Source organism: Perognathus longimembris, chromosome 20, assembly GCF_023159225.1.
Source record: "Perognathus longimembris pacificus isolate PPM17 chromosome 20, ASM2315922v1, whole genome shotgun sequence".
NCBI lineage: Eukaryota > Metazoa > Chordata > Mammalia > Rodentia > Heteromyidae > Perognathus > Perognathus longimembris.
In genome coordinates this window covers 41,888,219-41,914,281 of record NC_063180.1, presented here as the reverse complement: position 1 = coordinate 41,914,281, position 26,063 = coordinate 41,888,219, and the positions used below count along the sequence as shown (strand labels likewise).

General features: G+C 46.8%; 1 protein-coding gene across 1 annotated transcript; it reads left to right on the top strand.

The window, feature by feature from the left end:
• Positions 1–4,081: 4,081 nt before the first annotated feature.
• Positions 4,082–24,721, top strand: Nipa1 (NIPA magnesium transporter 1). Its single transcript, XM_048329573.1, has 5 exons — positions 4,082–4,253; positions 17,599–17,646; positions 20,183–20,273; positions 22,291–22,451; positions 23,401–24,721. The coding sequence occupies exons 1-5, from the start codon at positions 4,082–4,084 to the stop codon at positions 23,910–23,912; spliced, it is 984 nt and encodes a 327-aa protein (XP_048185530.1). The 3' UTR covers positions 23,913–24,721.
• The last annotated feature ends 1,342 nt before the right edge of the window (positions 24,722–26,063 follow it).

The window sequence follows — 26,063 nt, the reverse complement described above, 5'->3', positions numbered from 1 at the left end:
TATTATCTATCTCTATCCATACTGGCTTACTCTTTTTCACTGTGACTTTAAATTTTTTTTTGTATTTGTAATGCTGAATATTGAATCAGGGCTTTGTGCATGCTAACTATGTACTCTATCACTGAGCTACACCTCCAGAAGTCTTAGGATTTCTTTTGTTGGCTAGTGCTGCAGTTTGAACTCAGGATCTAGGTGCTGTCCCTGAGCTGCTTTTGCTCAAGGCCAGCACTCTACCATTTGAGCCACAGCACCACTTCTGGCTTTTTGAGTTGTTTATTTGAGACAACAGTTTCACAAACTTTCCAGCTTTGAATGGTGATTCTCAGATCTTATTTTTATTTTTATTTTTTTATATATATTTTTTATTATTAATTGAACATAATTTTTTTTACAAGGTGTTGTGCAAAGAGGGTGCAGTTACATAGTAGGGCAGTGTGTACATTTCTTGTTTATTTTTATTTTTTTAATTTAATTTAATTTTTATTTACTTTTTGCCAGTCCTGGGCCTTGGACTCAGGGCCTGAGCACTGTCCCTGGCTTCTTTTTGCTCAAGGCTAGCACTCTGCCACTTGAGTCACAGCGCCACTTCTGGGTGTTTTCTATATATGTGGTGCTGGGGAATCGAACCCAGGACTTCATGTATACGAGGCGAGCACTCTTGCCACTAGGCCATATTCCCAGCCCTGATTCTCAAATCTTAGCCTCCTGAGTAGCTAGGGTTACAGGTGTGAGCCACTGGTGCCCAGGTCTTATGAAAATTTAAAAGCAAATCTCCAATATAATTATTTCACCTATCAATACTTCTGTAGTTGTAATACACAAAGAGATTAATGTAACCACACTTTTTGGTGCTGGTCCTGGAACTTGAACTCAGGGCCTTGCATTGCTCAAGGCTAGCATTCTACCACTCTGAGCCACAGTCCCACTTCTGGCTTTTTTTTTTGTAGTTTAGTGAGAATAAAATCTCACAACTTTCCAGTCCAGGCTGGCTTTGAATCATCATCCTCAGATCTCAGTCTCCTAAGTAGCTAGGATTATAGGCTTGAACCACTGACACCCAGCTATAATCCCACTCTTATTATCATAGCCAACAAAACTAACATTCCTTAATATGCTTTTCACCCTATTTGTGTGTTCAATGATGTGTGCGTGTCCCACATCATATTTAATGCTAGAGGACAGTGGGACAGTGCCCATATGTTTCAGGGAAATAACGGGGCTAGAAATTATTAAACTCGTCTACTTTATTGCTGAGGCAAACATTTTATAACATGTTAAGAACTTAAATAATATGGCTATTCACATATACCACGATTCACTGGAAATTTTCCAATGAAATAAAAGGTTGACAGATGAATAGGAAAACTTGGTAAAAAGGCAATGGATAATGTAACCAAGGAACACACATATGAATCCATATATATACATATATCATATGTATACATACACACATATATATGTTCAAACAAAAATAGAATTGTAACTACATAGAAGTCTCTAAATGTTACATGCTTAGTGAAGTAAAACAATAAAAAATTCAGGGAGCTGTGATATGAGTTGATTTTCTTCACTTTTCATTTCACAGTCAATTGGTGGTGTCTAAAATTTGGAGATGGAGTTTTGTGGACCTTTCAGGGCTTGCTTTTAACTTTGATTCTCTAGACTTCATCTTTTGGTGTAACTAAGATTACAGACATGAGCCAGCCACCAATGCCTGGCTAGAACAGAGTTTATTTAGTCAAAATGAGCATGGCTATTGGTGGGGGGGGTAGGAGAGAGGAATAAGAATTCTATCTACCCACCAAAATGGCTCCCAAAGTGTAGATTGAAAAAAGAAAGAACAAGAAAGTTACAGCATGTTGTTACAATTCTATGAGTGGACAAAATGTTGACTATGGCTTATTGTACATTTCATGTTAACAATTAGAGGGCATGGGGCATTGAGACAGTACAACTATAAGAAACTGAACTGGAATTGTTAAAGATTAATGTTATCACATCAGGAAACTTTGGAATCCAGGAGGGCGTAACTGCTACCAGCCTGTATGGTTGAGAGACCTTTATAGAAGCTCTTTTATTTGTCTTCAGAAGTAATTAGACAGTGGTTATTCAGCTTTGAGAGTCAGTGAAACATAGTTTGATTTTTTTTTAATTAAAAAATCCTGTCTAGGGGCTAGAGGCAGGCCTCAAGTGATAAGAGTGCTTGCTTAGCAAGCATGAGGCTCTGAGTTGAAATTCCAGTAACAAAAGTCAACACAAATATAATCTGGGGGAAAAAAAATACTGTCTGAGCGTTCCCATGTCATTTACTATGTATAGCCTTTTACCCAGTTACATGGGGGGGGGGGGAGGGATGTCTGGAGTGTATTCTTTAATGGTAGTAGTAGTTATTTTGGGGTAATGGAATGTAGGGTTACTTTATATTTTTGGTATTCACTATATTTATTTAGTTAAAAATAATGGACATGTCTCTTTGGGCCTAAAGCACTTAAGTAGTTGGGCACAGTGGCACCATTTATAATTGAAGGGGGGGGATAGCAATTTATGGGTCAGAAATCACTGAACCCACTGACAAATTAGTCATCGATTTCTATGGAGATTCTATTGTCATTAAAAAATCATAACCATGTGACAACAGAGAACTGGATCGAAAATAAGAAGGAACGGGGAAGTTTTAGATATTGTCATTACAAACATGTAAATGTATATACCACCCACAATAACTAGATGAGAACTATAGTGTTGTTGTTTTTTTTTCTTCCAGTACTGGGGCTTGAACTCAGGGCTGGGTGCTGTCCTTTAGCTTTTTCATTCAAAGCTGGTGTTCTATCGCTGGAGCCACAACTCCATTCACAGCTTTTTGGCGATTAATTGAAGATAGGGATTTCACAGACTTCCCAGTGATCCTCCAGAGTAAATCTGTAATTTACAGATGTGAGCCACCAAGCGTCCAGCAGGGATTAGTTTTTGGTCCGTTGTGGGGCTTGACCTTGGGGCCTGGGCGCTGTCCTTGAGCTCTTTTTGCTCAGTTGAGGTTAGAGCTCAACCACCCGGGCCACAGCTCCACTTCCAGTTTCCTGGTGGTGCGTTGGAGATGAGAGTCTCACAGGGACTTTCCTGCCCCTGGGGGGCTGGCTTTGAACCGTGATCCTCAGATCTCAGCCTCCTGAGTAGCTGGGATGACAGGCGTGAGCCACCAGAGTCCGGCCAGGGATTCGTTTTAAAGCAACCTTGCCTAGGCTTTTCATAATTATGATGCCTTTTTTTTTTTAAATTAAAAATCAAAGTGAAGAAATCACCCGGTGGGAGGGCAGGCTGTAGAGTGGAGAGAGCTGACTTCAGAGTGGAAAGAAGCCGGGGGACACTGGGGGGATTGGAGGGGTGGGGGGAGGAGGGGTCCCCTTGAAAAGCGCCCCCAGTTCTCTGGAGTCCTGGCCGGGCCGGGCACCCACGGCCCGGGCTCGGCGGGCCCCGGAGACCCCACGCGCCCCACGCGCCCTGGGCCTCGGGACGCACCAAGCGCGCGCGCACACCGGACTCCCCTCGACGGAATCCCGGTCGGTCCCGCTGCCCGCCCCGCCCCGCCCCGACGGTAACCCAGGTCACCCCCTGGTCCTCACCGGCGGACGCACCCCGACTCCCTCCCGGCCTTCGAATGCCCTGCGCATGGGGACCCCCACCCCACCTCACCCCAACCCACCCCGCCCCGGCCCTCTCCCCATGCCCTCCCAACGCCCCCCCCCCCCCGTGCACCCATTCACCCGAGAGTCCTGGGTCTCTGGCCTTACTCCGATCGCACCCGCAGTCCCCCTACCCGCCCCCCGCCCCATCAGCCCTCGCCCCCCCCACCCCCCCCACCGAGCGCCCCCCCGGGTGCGTTCCACCGCACCCATCCGGGTGACGTTCCAGCTTCCCCGCTGGGGTCCCGCCGATCCCGGACCGCGACGGCAGGCTCTCCCACCTCCCCGCCCGTCCGCCCTCCCTCCCTCCTTCCTCCCTCCCTCCCTCCCCCCCGCCCTCCCCGCGCCGGGCGCGGCGCGCAGGCGCAGTCGCGGAGGGCGGGCGGGCGGGCCGGGGCGGAATGGGGACCGCAGCGGCCGCAGCGGCGGCGGCGGCGGCGGCCGGGGAGGGGGCGCGCAGCCCGAGCCCCGCCGCCGTGTCGCTGGGCCTGGGCGTGGCCGTCGTGTCGAGCCTGGTGAACGGGTCCACGTTCGTGCTGCAGAAGAAGGGCATCGTGCGCGCCAAGCGGCGAGGTACGGCGGGGGGCTGGGCCGCGCTGGGCGGGGAGGGAGGGGGGGGTCGTGGGAAAGCCGCGGGGGGCGGGAGTGGGGGGGGGCGCTGGCAGGACTCGACTTCCTGCGCCGGCCGTGGCGGCCCCGAGCCTCCCCCCCTCCCATCCTCCCCGCCCCCCCCCCCCCCCCCCCCCGGTGCCGGCACCTCCGAGGCCCTGCGGGCCCGGCCGGCCTCCCCCGATCTCAGGGCAGCGGCCGAAGCGGCCACCCCCCTCCCCCCATCGCAGGTGCATCTGGAGCCTTGCCCCCTCCACCCCCCCATCGCAGGTGCATCTGGAGCCTCGGTCCCCCCCCCCCCCCCGCCCACCGCATCGCAGGTGCATCTGGAGCCTGGGTTCCCGCGCCGCTGCCCCGCGCGTCTCCCCCCCTCCAGCGCGCGCACCAGGCCTCGTTCGGTGCCCTGGGCTCCTCCGCCTCGGGCATCTCCCGGCCCACTGGCTTCGATGACGGCCCGTCGGCTCGGTCTCCGCCAGGGTAATGGTTAACTCCAGGTAGCCGAGGTGGCAGGAGCCCAGGCTGTGCCTCTGCACGCCCGAGGAGGCCTGGCGTGCGTGCGCTTAGGAGAGCGGGACCTGCCCGTGTGGAGCTCCCGACGGGGGGGGGGGGGGGGTCGTGCCAGCACAGAAGTGGGAGACTGCGCGGCACCCGAGGGCGGGCCAGGCGGGTGGCAGGGCCCATGGGGTGCTCCTTCCCGGCGGGGGGGGCCGGCATGAGGGGTGTTCCTTCCCAGGGGCTTTTGCTCAGGGGTCGTTGGTGGAGTCATCTCAGTGGAACCATTCTGAGTAGATGGGATCTTCAGGGTGATTTAAAAGAAAAGAAAAAGTAAGGTAGGCTAAAAAAAATACACCCTCCCCCCAATGGACCCAACTGAGTAGTTCCTGGGTGGGTAAGCCGCTGGATTCCCCCCTTCTTAGTGAGATGGGGATTGAGAGGGGAGGCAGAATCCTCCTTTGCCGGCGTTGCTTGCTGTTAAGGGCCCGGGATGCCGCGTGCTGGTGACACTGTCATCCTGGCTACTGAGGAGGCTGAGATCTGAGAATCACAATTTGAAGCCAGCCTGGACGCTGGGAAGTCTGTGAGACTCCTATCTCCAACGACACCAGAAAGCTGGAAGTGGAGCTCAGTGTCAGCCTTGTGCACAATAGCACAGGCCCAGGACTAGCACGAAAGAAGAAGAGGGAGCGGGAGGAGAAGAAAGGCCCCGGAGACTTTATTGAAAGCAGCAGGTAGCATGCTATTATATTTATATTTTGGTGCCTGTTTAGGGCTTGAACTCAAGGGCCTGGGCACTGTCCCTCAGCTTTTGTGTTCAAGGCTAGCACTCTACCACTTGAACCACAGAGCCACTTCTGGCTTAAAAAAAAAAAATTGGTGGTTAATTGGAGATAAAAGTCTCATGGACTTTCCTTTCTCAGGCCGGCTTTGAACTTCAATCCTCAGAACTTCAATCGTCCTGAGTAGCTAGGATGACAGACCTGAGTCACCACTGCCCTGCTTCGTAGCATGCTTTGAACAGGGAAATGAGCATTGCTTCCAGAGGGATTGGTTGTCAGCCATAATCTCACAAGACCAGTATTAAAAGCTCCGTGGGAAAAGACCTGGCTACCCGATCCTGGGTTTGGAGAAGCAAACACATTTGATAATTCAGATTCTAGAATGCAGGTGAAATATTCTGAGTGTTCTGGATAGTGAGTAAGGAATGCCTTTAGAGATAAAGGGCCTGATAATTATGTGAAAATATAAATTCGTGAGTGTATTTTTAAAGAAGGTAACTTGAGAATGAAAGCATTTCTGTCTTCATAGGAAGCCTCAATAAGACCGTGTGAGACTTTGCAAGGATGTGGACGTTTCCGTCTATAAGGTGCTTACACATCTGGAGCATAGCTAACCATGCCATGTTCTTCCATCTGTCAATTTGACAGACCTTAGGATTGGGTAAGGTGTTTCCTGTGACTCAAAAATAAGGTAGGGCTGGGCACCTGTAATCCTAGCGACTGAGGAAGCTGAGATCTGATCTGACCATGGTTCTAATCCAGCCAGGACAGGAAAGTCCATATGACTCTCAGCCCCAATTAGCCACTGAAAAGCTGGAAGTAGAGCTGTCTGTGGCTCAAATGGTAGAGCACAGCCTCGAGCAAAAGAACTAAGAGACAGCACCCAGACTCTGAGTTCAAGCCCCAGAATTCACACACACACACACACACACACACACACACACACACACACACGTAGGGCTGGGAGCTAGTAGCTCACGCCTGTCATCCTAGCTACTCAGGAGGCTGAGATCTGAAGATTGAGGTTTGAAGCTAGTTTGAGAAGAAAACCATGAGGCTGCAATTAAGCAGAAAAAGTCAGAAGCGGAGGTGTGGCTCAAATGGTAGAACACCAAGCCTGAGCAGTAAGACCAAACACATGATCCGCCTACCTCAGCCTCTGAAATGGCTGGGGTGAAAGGCATGGGCACCCCCACTTCTGGCTCTACACTATGCTTTTAAATTCATAAAGTAAAAAATGTGATATTCATGAGCATCCTACTTCCCCAGCTACTACCCACAGTTTTGTAAATTTTCCTCCATGATCACATGACTGAGTTGCTTTGGCCGCCTATGGCACTTGGGACTCTGGGCCTGAGCACTGTCCCTGGCTTCTTTTTTTTTTTTTTTTTTTTTGGCCAGTCCTGGGCCTTGGACTCAGGGCCTGAGCACTGTCCCTGGCTTCTTCCCGCTCAAGGCTAGCACTCTGCCACTTGAGCCACAGCGCCGCTTCTGGCCGTTTTCTGTATATGTGGTGCTGGGGAATCGAACCTAGGGCCTCGTGTATCCGAGGCAGGCACTCTTGCCACTAGGCTATATCCCCAGCCCTCTGGCTTCTTTTTGCTCAAGACTAACACTCTACCACTTGAGCCACAGCACCACTTCTGGCTTTTTCTGTGTATGTGGTGCTGAGGAATTGAACCCAGGGCTTCGTGCATGCGAGGTGAGCACTCTACCACTAGGCTACATTCCCAGCCCTGTAAGATTCTTATCTCCAATAAACTACTCAGAAAAACCTGGAAGTGCTGCTGTAGCTCAAGTGGCCTTGAACACAAAGAAGTTGAGGGACAGTACCCAGGCCTTGAGTTCAACACCAGGACTGGTGTGTGTCGGGGGGGGGGGGGGCAGAAGACACAGAGAGACAGAGAGGCAGAGACCAGGATCTGAGAGACCAGGATCCTACAGTCTCCTTTAAGGACAAGCCTTCAATGACCCAACTTCCTTTCATGGTCCTGTCTTCTAAAAGAGTCCATTACCTCCCAGTAGGGCCAGGACCATGACTAGCTTTTAGCGTCTTATCCTCTGAGGACATTTAAAATACAAACCCTAATATAACATCAATAACCAGAAATTCTTCAAGGAATGCACATGTTTATTCAGGAATGTTAGAGAATTGCAATGAGAATATACAAACCTAAGGAAAGTCTGGGTGTATTCAAAGAAACCGAGGTAAAGAGCGTGGTGTGGCCGTGGGGGTGGGGTGGGGATTTTTAAAGGCAAAAAGAGAGAGTTACATCTGTGTATTACCTCCGTACAGAGCTCTTGGTGTGGGAAGCCTGGGAGGGTGATTTCAGCTCATTGGCGGAGATGCCCTGGCTAGCAAGAGTTCTGTCAAGAGCAGCTCCCCTTCACTGAGTGAAAGACTATGGTAAACAGTAAACTGTAGGAAAGAAGTCACCAGGGAGGGCAGGAGATGTGCGGAAGCACTTAGGCCAAGAAGGAACTTCTAGTGGGACTTTCAGCAAGTCCTTCAGAAAGTACTTATCTCATGCAAGTCGGCGTGAGGCCTCCCTTCCTGGCTCTGCTTAGTCTGTCTTGGTCTGATAAGACCGCATTTTTTCCTGGTGTGAATCACGTTCACATGAGAACCATGTAGAGGATGTGAGGCAGAGGCCCATTGCGGGGCTGCTGGGCTGCTGGTTGGACTGCACAGGGAGGGGGATGGAGTAGGCCGAGATGGATGGCTGTTCTAGAACATGCTTTCTGGAGACCAAGCTCAGGAAAATGGTGTGATCAAAAACTTGCTGGAGGGCTGGGGATATGGCCTAGTGGCAAGAGCGCTCACCTCGTACACATGAAGCCCTGGGTTCGATTCCTCAGCACCACATATATAGAAAATGGCTAGAGGTGGCGCTGTGGCTCAAGTGGCAGAGTGCTAGCCTTGAGCACAAAGAAGCCAGGGACGGCGCTCAGGCCCTGAGTTCAAGGCCCAGGACTGGCAACAAAAACAAAACAAATAAACAAAGCAGTAGAGCCCCAGCATTAAACAAGGACGCTAAGGGTGAGTGTGGAGCCCTCAGTTCAAGCCCCAGTACAGGCACAAAAACCAACAATAGCAACAACAAAAAGAATTGCAAACCGGATGGCCAGTGGTCATCCTAGCTACTCAGGAAGCTGAGATCTGAGGATCACAGTTCGAAGCCAGCCTGGGCAGAAAAGTCCATGAAACTCTTATCTCCAATAAACTTCTCAGAAGAAGCAGGCAGTAGTGCTGTGGCTCAAGTGGTAGAGGGCTAGCCTTGAGCAAAAGAAGCTCAGGGACAGAACCCAGGCCCCGAGTTCAAGCCCCAGGACCAGCACACACACAAATGGTTAGGTGGTAAATTTTATGGTAGATCAGTTTTACCAAAAATAAGGAAACCCTTTTTTTTGGGGGGGGTTATAGTCTCCTCCCTGACAAGCGTACTGCCTAGAGTTCACCCATGCTTGGAGGGGCAATGACTTGTTGCATGTGAGTCGAATGGATACTTGGTGGAGGAAGTTGTTTACCTGGGCCCTGTCTCCCCAGTTTCTAGTCTCCCAGGGCTTCTCCATTTTCAGTGACTGAAGGGGTCACTCCATAGCTCTGGAATGGATGTGTAGTTTCTTGTTCCCATCCTGTTAATTCCCTTGCTTTTGATACTTCGACACATGCGAAGCCTCTCCACATCCTGCAAGAGATGGAGACAGACGGTACTTTTGTTCCCGCTGTGTTTATGAACCTTCCAGACTGTGACAAATGGGCCAGTTTCCTCTCTGTGTGAATCCTTGGCCTCTGTCTTCAGCCCCGTCCTGGCCCCTGAAACCTGTTGGACAAGCAAGGGCTTGGCCACTTGATTGCAGAACTGAGTCCAGTGCTAGTAGCTCATACCTGTAATCCCTCCAGATCTCAGTTTCCCAAAAGCAAGGCACATGTCCTGTCCACTGAGAGGTCTGTGGTAAATATTTAATAATAGTGTTTAATTAGCTTTAACGTGATGGAGCCATGAAGTAATGGAGGAGGCGAGAAGAGGGTGAAACCAACCTTCATAGTCTACGAAGGGATTTGAGAGCGGCAGGCAGGTTACTCAGGATTGACCTCATTTACCTGTAGCCTGCACGGGATGCTGGAATCCAGAGTTTCTGCTTGGGCTGCAGATCTGTAACCCTCGATGATCTTTATATAGTGAGAGAGTGAGGAGCTGCTTCCCAGCCTATGCCTGGTAACTGGGTACTAATTGCACAAGAAGAGAAGATAAAGGGGGTGGCTGCTTCCTAATGACCCACACTGTTCCTTGTCCCCGTGTCTGTCATGGTTCTGTGGGCTGATGGGGCTCCGCAGAGCAGCGCTTGCTTGAGGCTGTTCAGATGGTTGTGGTCTGATGGTGTCATCTCTGTGTTTGGCTGCACTGACTGTACACAGTGAAGTTTTCATTCCCATGTCTGGAGAGTGGAAAGATCTGGGGTTTGCTGAGACACCCTAACCCCTCGTCTTCCTGCCCTTGCAGCCTTTTTTTTTTTTTTTTTTTGGCAGTCCTGGGGCTTGAACTTGGGGCGTGGGCACTGTCCCTGAGCTTCTTTTGCTCAAGGCTAGCACTCTGCCACTTAAGCCAAAGTGCCACTTCTGGGTTTTCCTGTGTATGTGGTACTGAGGAACCAAACCCAGGGCTTCATGCATGCTAGGCAAGCACTCTACCACTAAGCCACATTCCAGGCCCCCCATAATTAAGTTTTAACGATACAACTAGAGTTGTATCATTTTATACTCTAATCGTCATAACAAATGCTCCACATTTTTTCCAATACTTCTTTATGCCCCTCTCCTTAGTACTGGCATTTGAACTTGGGACCTTGTACTCTCACTTAGCATTTTTTGCTCATGGCTGGTGATCTTCCGCTTGAGCTACACCTCCATTTCTGGCCTTTTGCTGGCTAAATGGAGGTAAGAGTCTCTTGGACTTGAATACCCAGGTTGACTTTGAGCCAAGATCCTCATCTCATAGCCTCTTGAGGAGGGATGACTCTGGGTATGAGCTGCCAGTGAGAGCTTGCCACTTTCATCTGTTTAATTTTCAGCTATTCTGTTGAATTCGTCGTGCTATATAACTGTGACTTTACTTTGCATTTCCCTAGTACTTATGGGTATTAAGCATCTTTAAAAGTTTATTGGGGGGCTGGGGATATGGCCTAGTGGCAAGAGTGCTTGCCTCGTATACATGAAGCCCTGGGTTCGATTCCCCAGTACCACATATATAGAAAATGGCCAGAAGTGGCGCTGTGGCTCAAGTGGCAGAGTTCTAGCCTTGAGCAAAAAAAAGAAGCCAGGGACGGTGCTCAGACCCTGAGTTCAAGCCCAGGACTGGCAAAAAAATGTTTATTGGCTTTTCGTATATGCTCTTCTGTGAAGTGATTTTTTTTTCAAGACTCATGCTTATATTGGGTAGTTGGGTGGTATATTTTTATTACTGGATATTAGAATATATATTTGTAGCTGGGAATGTGTCTTAGGGGTAGAGTGCTTGCCTAGTTTGCACAAAGCCCTGGGTTCGATTCCTCAGCACCACATAAACAGAAAAAGCCAGAAGTGGCGCTGTGGCTCAAGTGGTAGAGTGCTAGCCTTGAGCAAAAGAAGCTCTGGACAGTGCCCATGCCCTTAGTTCAAGCCCCGGGACTGGCAAAGAGAGAGAGAGGGAGGGAGGGAGGGAGAGAGAAAGAGAGAGAGAGAGAGAGAGAGAGAGAGAGAGAGAGAGAGAGAGAGAGAGAAAACTAAAAATAAGCAAGGTTCTTTTTCTTTTGTTTGCAACCAACATAGACTTACATCAAAAGACAAACTAGTATTAGGGCTTAAACTCAGTGCCTGGGCACTGTCACTTAGTTTTTAAGCCCAAGGTGGGTGCTGTACATTCTGAGCCACAGCTAATTAATTGGAGATAAGGGTCTTACAGACTTTTCCCCGCTCCAGCTGGCTTTGATCTTTGATCCTCAGATCTGAGCCTTCTGAATCGCTTTGATTGCAGGTGTGAGCTACTGGCACCATCTGAGAAGCCTGCTTTTGTTCTTTTTTTAAATTTTTGGTGCTGGGTCCTCGGGCTTAAATTCAAGACTTCAGTGCTAACCCTGCACTTTTGTGCTCAAAGCTAGCACTTTGCCTTGTGAGTCACAGCTCTACTTCTGGCTTTTTTGGGGGTGGTTAGTTGGAAATATGAGTCTCATGGACTTTTCCTGCTCTGGCTGGCTTTGAACCATGATCCTCAGCCCCCTAAATACCTAGGATTACAGATATGAGTCACCAACACCAGGCAAGCCTACTTTTTGATGTCGGAGCAGAGAGTACTTGAAAATGAAACAGAGTCGGTATGAAACTGTTACTCAAGGGCTGAGGCAGGAGGATAGCTTGAGTCCTGGTCACATAAGAGTGACCATCTCAGAAAAGCAGAAATAAAACCAGTAACTGCGTGGGAGGGATGGCAACATTAGAACCTAATTCCAGCAAGATTCATCCATCATCAAAGATGCAAGTCAGTTGAGTGATAGGATTGTCACAGACTCAATGAATCACCTTCATAAATTTTCTTTAAAATTCATCAGAAAGTTATTTTTGCTCCAGAGAAGCCTAATAGGCATCAGCTTAATCAAATGGTTGAAGTTAACATCAGCAAGCCATGGGACAGATGGTATCAACTGTCCCCCGCAGGCCCACTTAGAAGGACATAACAGAACGCCTACCATATTCTTGCCCAACGTGGAGCCTGAAGCAAATCTTGAGGAGACATTAGATGAACTGACACTAGCTGGAAACGTGACAAACTAGCTGGCATGTACTTTTCCTAAACGCAAGGTCATCCACTCAAAGAAAGACCAAAAGACACAACACCACAAGATGGAACACCAGCCTGGGAACTCAAGCTTGTCATGAAGGGCAGGATAGGAGGGAGGCACTGGTGGCTCACACCTGTCATCCGAGCTACTCGGGAGGCTGAGATGTGAGGACTGCAGTCTGAAGCCAGCTACGGCAGGCAAGTCTTGAGACGTTTATCTCCAGCGAACTACCCAGATTTGAATATGGTAACTGCGAAATTTGAATGGAGATGTGGCCACAGACAAAGGATTAAAGACACAGTCTTGCGATGTGACAAATTTGACTCTACAAATGGGCCATTTTACCGGGCAACAATTGTATACAGAGTAAAACTGACCTCTGTGCCTGGCTACGAAACAGCACCCAGGCCTTGAGTTCAAGTTCAGTACTGGCACAAAAAAATAAAAACAAAATTTAAAAAGTCATCATTTTATAATTTAAAAAAAAAAAAGGCTTCTAATGGGCAGACAGCACCGAGACTAGAGGCCTGAAAACTTCCTGGGGGTGATCCTCAAGGGTCGGCACGCTGAGCACACACAGTGCCTCCTGGGTAGCCCAGCCTGTGGCTGAGACGCAGGGAGAATGGGGATTCCTCACAGGACCGCCCGTGGCATCCGAGGCTGGGCGCCTGTGTAGAAGGTGGCCTGGCCCCGCGGGGCCTCCTGTCTGGAGCCCTCCACCGTGCCCTATGCAAACGTGGCCCAGGTTTCCCCAGGACTCAGAAGGCGTAAGCCTCAGGTGCCAGGGTGCTCATCTTTCTGATGCTTCCCTCCCCCAATATCGTTAAATTTCTTTTAAAAACAACTTTTTGTTAGCATATATTAATTGCACAAACGGGTTTAATCGTGACATATTATGTCTGTAATGTATTCTGCTCAGATTCGCTCCCTATTCACCCTGTATTCAAAATGTAAACTTTACAATCTTTTTTTTTTTGGGGGGGGGTTTGAACTCAGGGCCTGGGAGCTGTCCCTGAGCTCTTCTGCTCAAGGCTATTGCTCTACCACTTTGAACCATCCATAGCACTATTTTCGGTTTTCTGGTGGTTCATTGGAATACAGTCTCACAGATTTTCCTGCCCCCTGGCAGGCTTTGAAACTTCAATCCTTAGATCTCAGCCTCCTGAGTAGCTAGGATGACAGGGAAGAGCCACCAGCGCCCATTTTCACACTGAAGGAAGAGAACTCCTTCTTCCACTGAACATTTATTTATTTATTTATTTATTTATTTTTGGTACTGGGGAATCGAACCCAGGACGTTGCACTTGCCAGGCAAGCGCTTTGCCACTGAGCTACATCCCAGTCCTTGAGAACTCCTCTCAGCCAGGGGGCATCGGCTTTACCTATCATGTCCTAAAACCACTGGGTTTCTTCAGTGTCACCCAGGGACATGCCACCGACTGGAAAGCTTCTAGAATCACTTAGTACCTTCAGGAAATGCCTGTGAGAGCTTAGTCCAATCCCTCTACTTTCCAGCTGAGGCCTGACTTCTCTGATTCTCCAGGTCCACTGAGCTCAGAAAGAACAGAGATCCACAGAACTGAGGGACACTGGGGACTCTTGTTTGTTTGTTTGTTCGTTTGCACTCGTACTTCCTCCCTCCAGTCCCAGAGGCCAGAGGTAACAAAAATCAAATCCAAAAAAAAAATCAAATCCAGGCACTTTTCCCTCATCAGAAACCTAAGTTTCTAACTGAGAGTTGTTGTTTGTAAGAGCTGAGTGATAAAACAAAGAAGTATTTGTGCAGATATAAAATAGACAAGATGGTTTTAAAAAAGAGCTGGCAGTTACACTGTACAGTTACACTGTACAATTATTGGCTTGTAGCATCTAAGACCTTTCGTTTAATTCTAAATACATACAAAAAGTCTTTGAGGGGGCTGGGGATATAGCCTAGTGGCAAGAGTGCCTGCCTCAGATACACGAGGCCCTAGGTTCAATTCCCCAGCACCACATATACAGAAAACGGCCAGAAGCGGCGCTGTGGCTCAAGTGGCAGAGTGCTAGCCTTGAGCGGGAATGAAGCCAGGGACAGTGCTCAGGCCCTGAGTCCAAGGCCCAGGACTGGCCAAAAAAAAAAAAAAAGTCTTTGAAAATATGGGTTTCTAGGCATAAAAATATAAATGATTTTCTAACTTATTTAGCATAGGATTATATCATGGGAAAATCATTCATATTTGTGTTCGTCGCAACAACATTAGAAGCCAAATTAACAGCACAGCGAAAATGCATCATTATGTCCTTTGTAAATGAGTTAAAAGATATGATTGATTTTGCAGCCTTCTTTAAAAAAGGTTTAGGGATGGGCTAGGAATGTGTCTTTGCCATCTAGCAAGCATGAAAGCCCTGGGTTCGATTCCCCAGCACCACATAAACAGAAAAAGCTGGAAGTGGCGCTGTGGCAGAGTGCTAGCCTTGAGCAAAAAGAAGCCAGGGACAGTGCTCAGGCCCTGAGTTCAAGGCCCAGGACTGGTTTAAAAAAATGGTTTAGGGATTGAGAAATATGGTTTCTTGAGAGCCACACATCCAGATAAAGGCATTACCTTCAGTGAAACTGTGAAAATGAAAAAGAAACAGGATAATAGCCACTGTCAGTGGGTTATTGGGGCTATGGATAGGGTCAGTACTTGCAGTCCTTATTATTTTATTTTTTCAATCTTTGCCTATATTGGGGCTTAAACTCAGGATCTTGTGCTCTCCTTTAGCTTTTTCACTCAAGGATGGCACTAGAATCACAACTCCACTATCTACTTTTTGGTAGTTAATTAGAGATAAGAGTCTCACAGACTTTTCTGCTCAGGCTGACTTTCAATTGTGATCCTCAGGTCTCAGCCTCCTAAGTAGCTAGGATTATAAGCCCGAGCCACCAATACTCAGTTTTTGAAGTTCTTTTGCATGCTAGGGATTAGATAGGCATAATTTATTTTTCTAAGGAGCCTGGAAATCATGAAGAGCAAATTTGTAGGATTTATACAATTTATACAAGTAAGGTTTACTATGAAATTACATAGTCAAGATAGACTAACATAAAGATAGATACACACAAACAGAATAAATGTCAAACACATCCTCCTGTGTAGAGGTCAGATCACAGACTCATGAGCTAGCACAATTCAATAAAGAAAGTCTCTTTGACCAAGGAAATAGTGAATCTTGCATTATACTTAAGATTATACTCAGAAAGCAACTGAAGATGACCTAAAAGTCATAATGGCTTTTACTAACATACCTAAAATCAAAGCTAAAGATATGAAATTCCTAGAAGAAGATACAGGAGATGCCATTATGCACTGAGAAGAGAACAAGGTTCCTTAGGCAGAAATGATAAAGCATATCACATAGAAAAAAAGTAGAGGGGCTGGGAATATGGCCTAATGGCAAGAGTGCTTGCCTTGTATACATGAAGCCCCGGGTTCGATTCCCCAACACCACATAGATAGAAAACGGCCAGAAGTGGTGCTGTGGCTCAAGTGGCAGAGTGCTAGCCTTGAGCAAAAAGAAGCCAGGGACAGTGCTCAGGCCCTGAGTCCAGGCCCAGGACTGGCAAAAAAGAAAAGAAAAGAAAAAAAGTAGACTTCATCAAAACCAATCATTTCTGCTTTCAAAAGGCAGCATTAAGAAAACAAGTAGCAGATGTGAGGGCTCACACCTATGTCCCAAGATAGAAAGCTGGAAGCCAGCCTGCCAAACGGGAGAGAAAGGAAGAAAGGAGAAGAGAAAGGAGGGGAGAAGGAGGGAAGGGAAGGAGAGAGGAGGGGAGGGGAGGTAAGGGCGGGAGAAGGAGAGGGGGAGAGGAAGGGAAGAGAAAAGGAGAAGGGAAGGGAGGAGGAAGAGAGGGGAAGAGAGGGAGGAGAAAGAAAGGGAAAGGTCAGCCATGAAGGAAAATATTTGTAACCTCTATATCTGATCAAAGATTTGTGCCCAGAGTATATATAACATAAATACTTCTATATAAATATTTATAAATATATATTCTTTTTTTTTTTGCTAGTCAGTCTTGGACTCAGGGCCTGAGCACTGTCCCTGGCTTCTTTTTGCTCAAGGCTAGCACTCTACCACTTGAGCACAGCACCACTTCTGGCTTTTTCTGTCCATGTGGTTGGTGCTGAGGAATCGAACCCAGGGCCTCATGCATGCTAGGCAAGCACGGTACCTCTAAGCCACCTTCCCAGTCCCATCTTTTGTTATTTTTCGTGGTGGTTATGGATGGAGATTGTATAGCAGTGGAGGGGCACATCTGCAGCCCTAGGGTCAGATAAAGCTTATGGAATCATGTGTTCTTGTCCTATGAAGGCAGCAGCAGAAAAGACTCCAAAATCACTAAGCCTGTGTGTGTGCGTGTGTGTGTGTGCGTGTGTGTGTGTGTGTGTGTGTGTGTGTGTCAGGGACTAAAACTTGCTCAGCTTGCTCTCTTGGCACTCTCCCACTTGAGTCACACCTCCAAGATGACTTTTTTTTTTTTTACTGATTACTTATTTTATCATTTCATTTATGCTTATAGGGGGCTTGAACTCAGGGCCTGAGCGCTATCCCTGGGCTTTTTCACTGAAGGCTGGCATTCTATCACTTGAGTAACAACTTTACCTTTCTTTGCTGGTTAATTAGAGATAAGAGTCATGTGGACTTTTCTGTCTAGGCTGGCTTCAAACTGCGGTTCTCTGGATTTTAGTCTCCAGAGGAGCAAGGATTATAGGTGTGAGCCACTGGCACCTGGGTTAGGACTTTTTAAAAACAGCAACATAAACATTCATACCAGTTAATATCACACGCCAAATGGCCCTTGGCAGATAAATGGTACCCTGCCCCGAATAGGCTAATAAAAATGGTATGATGGGGCTGAGAATATGGTCTAGTGGCAAGAGTGCTTGCCTCCTATACATGAAACCCTGGGTTCGATTCCCCAGCACCACATATGCAGAAAACGGCCAGAAGTGGTGCTGTGGCTCAAGTGGCAGAGTGCTAGCCTTGAGCAAAAAGAAGCCAGGGACAGTGCTCAGGCCCTGAGTCCAAGGCCCAGGACTGGCAAAAAATAAGCAAACAAAAAATGGTATGATATTTATTATTCCTTTCAATATTAGTTTTCATGTGAGGTTTCTAAGCATGTCTTAGAAACCTTTTACGTGTTCCATATGCAGCCTGTAATCTGCTTTGCTGACATTCTTCTCATTCTTTCACAGGTACCTCCTATCTAACCGACATTGTGTGGTGGGCTGGCACGATTGCAAGTAAGTGACTGGTGTAGTAGAATCTGATGTTGTCATTTCATTCATTCATTCTGTGTGTGTGTGTGTGTGTGTGTGTGTGTGTGTGTGTGTGTGTGTGTGTGTGTGTCCTGGAGCTTGAACTCAGGGCCTGGATATTGTCTCTCAGCTTTTTCACTCAATGCTAGTGCTCTACCACTTGAGCCACAACCTTACTTCTGGCTTTTAAGGCAGTTAATTGGAGATAATAGTTTCCTGGCCAGGCTATCTTTGAACCCTGATTCTCCATTCTCAGCCTCCTGAGTAGCTAGGATTAAAAGTGTGAATTACCAGCTTCTGGCTTCTTTTTTAAGGTCAGTTATTTGAACTTGGCAGTGTTTGGAGGAGGATGTGACTCAAAGTGCCCTAATGTCGCCCTCTGCACCTGAAGTCCGCCCTCCTTCCTTGGTTGTTTTTCCCTTTGTGGAAGGGAGTGGATGGATGGGAACATTTGGAATGAAGGCCAGCAAAGAAAGGGCAGAGGTATTGGCTGTCCTAATTGGTCCTGAATTTCGTCCAGGTCAATTTTGTCCAAACTCTGAAGAAATTAAAACATTTCTGGCTTACTCAGCATATAGAAGGCCTGAGGTCTTTTAGTAAAATTCCATTTTGTTAGCCCGCTTTATTTTATTATTTGTTTACTTTGCTGGTGCTGGGGATTGAATTTAGAACACGGGTGCTGCTTTTTTGTTTGTTTGCTTGCTTGTTTTTAGCTTCCCTAGTCAAGGCTAGCTCTTAACCACCTGAACCCCAGCCCCACTTCTGACTTTTTGGGTGGTTGATTGGAGATTGGAGTGTGAAAGACTTCCCTGTCCTGCCTGACTTCTAACAGTGATCCTCAGAGTAGCTCGGGTTCCAGGCGTGAGCCACACTGGTTTCTTGACTGGGTTGATACAATAGGTTTAATGAAGGAGACACTTGAGTCAAAGACCAGATCAAAGTTCTTCTAATAATGTCAACGTAAATACTAAAATTGGAGTTTTGAATTCTACTTGTAAAGGGGCAGCTGTATTACAAAATTCGGACACATAGGCTTTGTCATGTATTATCTTATAGCAGGCTATTGACTAGCGAAGGCTGATTCTGCTCGTTGAAGAACTCTTTTCATTCGGATTAGGGGGAGGCTCTAGGGCAGTCCTGTGCACCTGCGCTGTGGCAGCTGCCCACGTGGAGGTAGGTTCCAAGCCACCTGCAGGCAGTTGGGACACCCCACCCAATTGGTTGATGTGAGGTACCGTTAGACAGGAGTCAGAAGTTCTTGTGCAACTACACAAAGAACACTCACACCATTATTTATTTCAAAAATGCTAGAAGAAAGGACTTTGCGTGTTTGTACTATAAAGAAACAATACAGCTAGGAGCCAGTGGCTTGCACCTATAATCCTAGCAACTCAGGAGGCTGAGATCTGAAGATTGTGGTTCAAAGCCTGCCAGGCAGGAAAATCTGTGTGACCCTTATCTCCACCACAAAACCGGAAGTGGCCTTGTGGCTCATAGTGGTAGAGCACTAGCCTTGAGCAAAAAAGACCTTAGGGACAGCACCCAAGCCCCCAGCCTCACAACCAACAAGAAGAAAGGAAGAAAGGGAGGGTGAGTTTGAGTAAGTTTGTGTAGTTAGGTATATTTAACCCAACTGAAACATTATGTGTATACATATGTCAGAATCACATGGTAACCCACAAATATTTATACTTTTATGTTTCAATTTTTTTTTTTTGGCCAGTCCTGGGCCTTGGACTCAGGGCCTGAGCACTGTCCCTGGCTTCTTCCCGCTCAAGGCTAGCACTCTGCCACTTGAGCCACAGCGCCGCTTCTGGCCGTTTTCTGTATATGTGGTGCTGGGGAATCGAACCTAGGGCCTCGTGTATCCGAGGCAGGCACTCTTGCCACTAGGCTATATCCCCAGCCCGTATGTTTCAATTTTTTTAAAAATGAATTAAACCAGGTCCCTATGGCTCATACCTGTAATACCAGCTATTCAGGAGGCCAAGATCTGAGGATTGTGGCTTGAAGCCAGAAGCCAGCCAGGGCAGGAAAATCCATGAGGTGTTTATCTACAATAAACTATGTCCCCCCAAAAAACAAACAAAAATAACAGCACCTCAGAAATGGAGCTGTGGCTCAAGTGGTAACATAGCTAGTCTTGAGGGGGAAAAAAAAATCTGAGTAAGAGGGCTGGGAATGTGGCTTAGTTGGTAGAGTGCTTGCCTAGCATGCATGAAGCCCTGGGTTCGATTTGGATTCCTCAGTAGCGCATAAACAGAAAACACCAGAAGTGGCGCTGTGGCTCAAGTGGTAGAGTGCCAGCCTTGAGCAAAAAGAAGCCAGGGACGGTGCTCAAGCCCTGAGTCCAAGCCCCAGGACTGGCCAAAAACAAAACAAAACAAAATCTGAGTGAGAGTACAAGGCCTTGCACTAGCACACACACACACACACACACACACACACACACCCCGTGACCAGTGCTGAAGGAGAGCTGTGTAATCGTAAGTGATGTCCCTCCCTGTTGTTCTCTCCACAGTGGCTGTTGGCCAGATTGGGAACTTCCTGGCTTACACTGCAGTTCCCACAGTCCTGGTGACTCCCCTGGGTGCCCTTGGAGTGCCATTTGGGTGAGAAATACAGATTCTGTGTCTTTATTATTAATGTGCAGTTTAGATATAAAACTCTTTTATTTTAAATGTTCCTGTTTAAAAAAAAATAGTGTGCCTGTAATCCTAGCTCTTCAGGAGGCTGAGATCGGAGGATCGTGCTTCAGTGCCAGCCTGGACAGGAAAGCCCGTGAGACTCTTATCTCCAATTAATCGCAGGGAAAGCTGGAAGTGGCGCTGTGGCTCACGTGGTAGAGCGCTAGCCTTGAGCAAAAGGAGCTCAGGGACAGTGCTCAGGCCCTGAGTCCAAGCTTCACAACTGACCAAAAAAAAAACAAACAAAAAAACAACCAAAACCCCAAACAAACCAAACTTGGTATAGCCGGGTGCCAGTGGTTCACACTTGTAATCTTCGCTACTTGGGAGGCTGAGATCTGAGGATCTGCATTAAAAGCCAGCCTGGGCAAGAAGAATCCATGAGGTGCCTACATTCAATTAACCACCAAGAAGCTGGAAGTGGAACTGAGGCTCTAGTGGTAGAGTGCCATTCTTGAGTAGAAAGTTAAGGTACAGCACCCTGAGTTCAAGCCCTAATACTGGCACACTATTTTTGTTTTTCCTCAAGTACAGTTTTATGTGAAGATAGGTCTTTGCTATTCCAGTCTGTATCATTTAACTTTATTCCTGTGTGTTACTAACCCTTCTCTCAGCGTTTACTTTAGTGTCTTTTACATTTTAACTTATTCATGGTGATCACTGACTCTGATGCTATTCACTTTCCTGGACTTAGTCCTGGAAAACTTCTTTGAGTCCTCCTGACACTTTGGCAAGTTGTTCTGAGAAATCACTAAGCACAATGAATCCAGTTTTTTTTCACCCTTTTGTTCCATATATATATATATATATATATATATTTTTTTTTTTTTTTTTTTTTTTTTTTTTTTTTGGCCAGTCCTGGGCCTTGGACTCAGGGCCTGAGCACTGTCCCTGGCTTCCTTTTTGCTCAAGGCTAACACTCTGCCACTTGAGCCACAGCGCCACTTCTGGCCGTTTTCTGTATATGTGGTGCTGGGGAATCGAACCCAGGGCCTCATGTATACAAGGCAAGCTCTCTCGCCACTAGGCCATATCCCCAGCCCCTGTTCCTTATATTTTTTTTAAAACTTGGTATTGCAAAGGAGATATACAGAATTTTTGTTTCTATTTTTGAGAACTAAAGATCGAGGCTACTAGGGTAAAGTTCTGAGTTCCATCCCCAGCACCGCAAAACGAAAAACCAAAAACTTCTGGGCACTGATCATTTCATGCCGTAATTCTAGCTGCTTGGGGGTTGGAGCTCAAGTGATCTGTGGTTCAAGGCCAGCCTGGGAAAAAGCTTGTGAGATCCCATTGCCACCAACAGCTGGGTACATACATGCCTGTGTTCTCCACTAGGAAATAAAGCTTGAGAACACTGCAGTTTCAGGCAGCCTGGGGGGGGGGGGGAGGTGTTCCTGAGACTTCATTTCCTGTTTGTTTGTTTTTTCTTCAGTGGTGGAGTTTGAACTCAGGGCCTCAGAGCTGTGCCTGGCCTTTTCTGTTTAAGGATAGCGCCCTACTCCTTTGAGCCACATTTCCACTTCCCTGAGACCTCAACAGGAAAAAGCTAGGTGTGGTGACATACACCTGATATCCCAGCCACAGTGGGGACTTTAAATCGGAGGATCACAGTCCAGGCTAGCTCAGGAATAAAGAAAGACCCCACCTCAAAAATGGCCAGAGCAAAAAAGAGGCGTGGCTCAAGCAGCACAAGGCATGCCTAGGTCCTGAATTCAAACCCAGTGCAGCCCCCAAAAACCTGAATGATGGACTGGAGACAAGTGTTATTCAGCAGGTAGTGGAGCATGGTTTAATATGAACAAGGCCCCGACTTCCACCTCAAACACCAACAAAAATGAGTTGGAAAATAAAATACAGCTCTAAAGACAATGTAGATCTTCTAGGTAAAGCGTGAGATAATCGGATTTCACCTGTAATGATTTCTCTTATTTAATTGAAGGTCCATTTTAGCTTCTTATCTTCTGAAGGAAAAGCTCAACATCTTAGGCAAGTTGGGATGTCTGCTGAGCTGTGCAGGTTCTGTTGTGCTGATTATTCACTCCCCGAAGTCCGAGAGTGTCACCACGCAGGCTGAGCTGGAGGAGAAGCTGACCAATCCAGGTAACTCTCTCTCTTTCTTTCTTTTGTGCCAGTCCTGGGGCTTGAACTCAGGGCCTGGGCACTGTCTCTGAGCTTCATTTTTCTCCAGGCTAGCGCTCTACCACTTGAACCACAGCGCCACTTCCAGCTTTTTTTCTGAATCGTTTTATTGGGAGATAAGAGTCTAACGAACTTTCCAGTGTCCTCTGGCTTTGAACTGCAGTCCTTAGATCTCAGCCTCCTGAGTAGCCAGGATTCTAAGCATGAGCCTCCAGAATCCAGCTGCCCGGGCGTTCTTGATGAAGGCAACCATCTTGTGGCTATCTTGTTTGGTATTAGTTGTAGCGACTTGAAGCTGTGCTGGTTTTTGTTTTGATTCCTTATTTTTTTCCCCATGCTGGGGATTGACTGAGGGCCTTGTGTTTGCTGGTTAAGTGCTCTACCCTGAACTGCATCTCTAGTCCCTATATAACTCTGTGTGTGTGTGTGTGCACACATGCGTGCACGCATGCGCACACACATATGCACCAGCACTAGGGCTTGAACTAAGGGCCATGGCACTCTCCCTCCAAGCTGGCCACTCTACCAGTTGAGCCACACCTCCATTTCTGGCTTTTTGCCAGTTTATGAAGAGTCTCATGGACTTTCCTGCCCAGGCTGGCTTTGAACTTTGATCCTTAGATCTCAGCCTCCTGAGTAACTAGGATTACAGGCATGAGCTACCAGCGCCTAGCTGTAAACCAGCGTTGTAATGGTGAACTTATCGATGAGAATGCTATTTTTTTGTCTTTGTGGGTTTTTTTCCTTTTTTTGGGGGGGGTGGTGATGCAGTGGAGTAGATGGATCCAGTTAACTCCAGCCAGAGCCCTCCCTCCTCACCACAGAGATATAACTGGGTTCAGTTCTGCCATTTCTTGTGGCAGCTAGCTGGGGGCGCCGCCGAGGTGACCGTGTGCTGTCTGTCTTGCAGTGTTCGTGGGCTACCTCTGCATTGTGCTGCTCATGCTGCTGCTGCTGATCTTTTGGATTGCGCCGGCCCATGGACCCACCAACATCATGGTCTATATCAGCATCTGCTCCTTGCTGGGGAGTTTCACTGTGCCATCTACCAAGGGCATCGGACTGGCAGCTCAGGACATCTTACACAACAACCCATCCAGTCAGAGAGCCCTGTGCCTGTGCTTGGTGCTCTTGGCTGTGCTGGGCTGTAGCATCATCGTCCAGTTCAGGTACATCAACAAGGCACTGGAGTGCTTCGATTCCTCTGTGTTTGGAGCCATCTACTATGTGGTGTTCACCACATTGGTCCTGCTGGCCTCCGCTATCCTCTTCCGGGAATGGAGCAACGTGGGGCTAGTTGACTTTTTGGGCATGGCCTGTGGATTCACAACTGTCTCTGTGGGGATTGTCTTGATCCAGGTGTTTAAAGAGTTCAATTTCAACCTGGGAGAGATGAACAAATCTAATATGAAAACAGACTAGGAGGCAAGCCAGGGGGTTGGGGGGGGGGCGTCGGGAATGGGGGTTCTTGAGGAACAGGCCTTGAGGCTGGTCTTGGGTCTTCGTTGGATGTAAAGTAGAAGAAACGTTCAATCTCTGTGTACTAGTGGTGGTCTAATAGACAATAGGGAGTCTGGCTCAACACCAGGACACAAACCCCATCCCTTTGCAGCCCCAAGATTCCAGTGGTTGCCTTGGGTATCATCTCTATTTGATAAGATCACTTTCATTTTCATTAACCCGGAAGCTTTCATGACTACTCTTTCCTTTGGAAACATTTTTTTTTTTACATGATTTAATCGGAACATGAAGATGAGCTCTTTTTTCATTAGTCTTTGCAGGAAGGCAGGTGTTCTGACTTACAGGATGACTTTGGGAATGGGGGAAGAAATGTCGACATCTGGCTGTGTATAGTAAATATGACTGAACTTGTTTGTGTTAGTTTGCACTAAGCATGTAATAACCTTCACATACCTCATCCCAAGAAGAGGTATATGCATTGAATTGTTTTTAATTCTCTGAACAAACGGACTCTCTCTTTCACCCTAACACATCGTAAAAGCAAGTAGAGAGAGAAGAGGTAAGGAATGTGACGCAGTGTTCCATTGGCGGGATGACTTTTCAATAGCTCAAATCAATTTCAGTGCCTTTATCACTTGAATTACTTTGACTATTTCTGTGTGTGTACGTTTTCTTAGATTAATGCCACTTCCTTGGTTAGACCTTACTATTTCAGTGTTCAAATGACAAATATGTAAAGCAGTTAGAAATAAGACTCATTGGAAGATAATTAAAAAACTATAGACACGTTAGAGCAAATTGATCCATGTAGCATGTAGTTATTGTCCAATTAAAGACAACTGATTAAGTAGCATGAGATATTTTATTTGCATTCAACCTCTGTAACTGGGTATCAACACAACCCACAGTCTTTCTCAGCATTTGTGGCCATTCAAAAGATATAAACTATTAAATTTGACAGTATGGCCCTTTAATACAAGAACAAATTAAGGGACAAATAACTGTAAGATAGTTCCTACAAATTGGAGTACACCATCCCTAAAAGAATTTCTGGGTGGCTCACGCCTGTAATCCTAGCTACTAAGAAGGCTGAGATCTCATCTCAGGATCATGGTTTGAAGCCAGCCCATGAGACTGTTAACCAGCAAAAAGCTAGAACTGGAGGTGTTGCTCAAGTGGTAGAAAACCAGCCTTGAGTGAAAAAGCCAAGTGAGCGCATGAGGCCCTGAGTTTAAGCCTCAGTACCTACACACACACACACACACACACACACACACACACACACACACACAATCAGTAAACTTCTTGAGTGTGTTCAGGGAACCTATGTTCTAGCTCCAAAAATAAATCAAATGGAAAAAAAAAACCCTAAAAGTAAAATAGCCATTAGTTATGCTAGTATTTGGGTCAGAGATCATTCTCCTGCCTACAGCAACTCTTCATGTAATTAAATTGAAGCAAAACACAACCACTATTTCATCCCAATACTGTGGACCTCTTATGCAGTATTTCCCCCAAAACAGGAAACTATCAGAAATTGAAAGACTGAGATTAAGTGAAGTAGATTAGGTGAGGTAGAAAATGAAATTTAATAATACCAAACTAAAATTACTAAGATAAAAATACATTTTTTCCAGGCAAAAAGGCCACTTCGAAAGACAAAAGGAATAGTTTGTTAAATAGTTGAACAAAGAGGCTAAATAAGATGAGTCTAGTTTATCAACATAAAAGAATTTGGTTGTCTCTGGCTTTGCTTATCAGACTTTATGAATGGAAAATATAAGTAAACATTCCTGGTTTATCAATAACTTGGGGAGAGCATCAATAAAAAATTTAAAGTTTAAAAAAGAAGCTTACATTAACTGATAGTTAAAAGTTCAATTTTTGGAAACAGCTCTTGAAGGATTTTTATTTGTTTTGTTTTTTTGCCAGTCCTGGGCCTTGGACTCAGGGCCTGAGCACTGTCCCTGGCTTCTTCCCGCTCAAGGCGAGCACTCTGCCACATGAGCCACAGTGCCACTTCTGGCCATTTTCTATATATGTGGTGCTGGGGAATCGAACCCAGGGCTTCATGTATACAAGGCAAGTGCTCTTGCCACTAGGCCATATCCC

Bases quoted from the DNA above. Each gene is read 5' to 3' on its own strand.
- Nipa1 (XM_048329573.1), top strand. From the start codon at position 4,082: ATGGGGACCGCAGCGGCCGCAGCGGCGGCGGCGGCGGCGGCCGGGGAG. The intron at 17,647-20,182 runs GTAAGTGACTGG...TTCTCTCCACAG, and splicing joins GTGGGCTGGCACGATTGCAA to TGGCTGTTGGCCAGATTGGG. The intron at 22,452-23,400 runs GTAACTCTCTCT...TCTGTCTTGCAG, and splicing joins GGAGAAGCTGACCAATCCAG to TGTTCGTGGGCTACCTCTGC.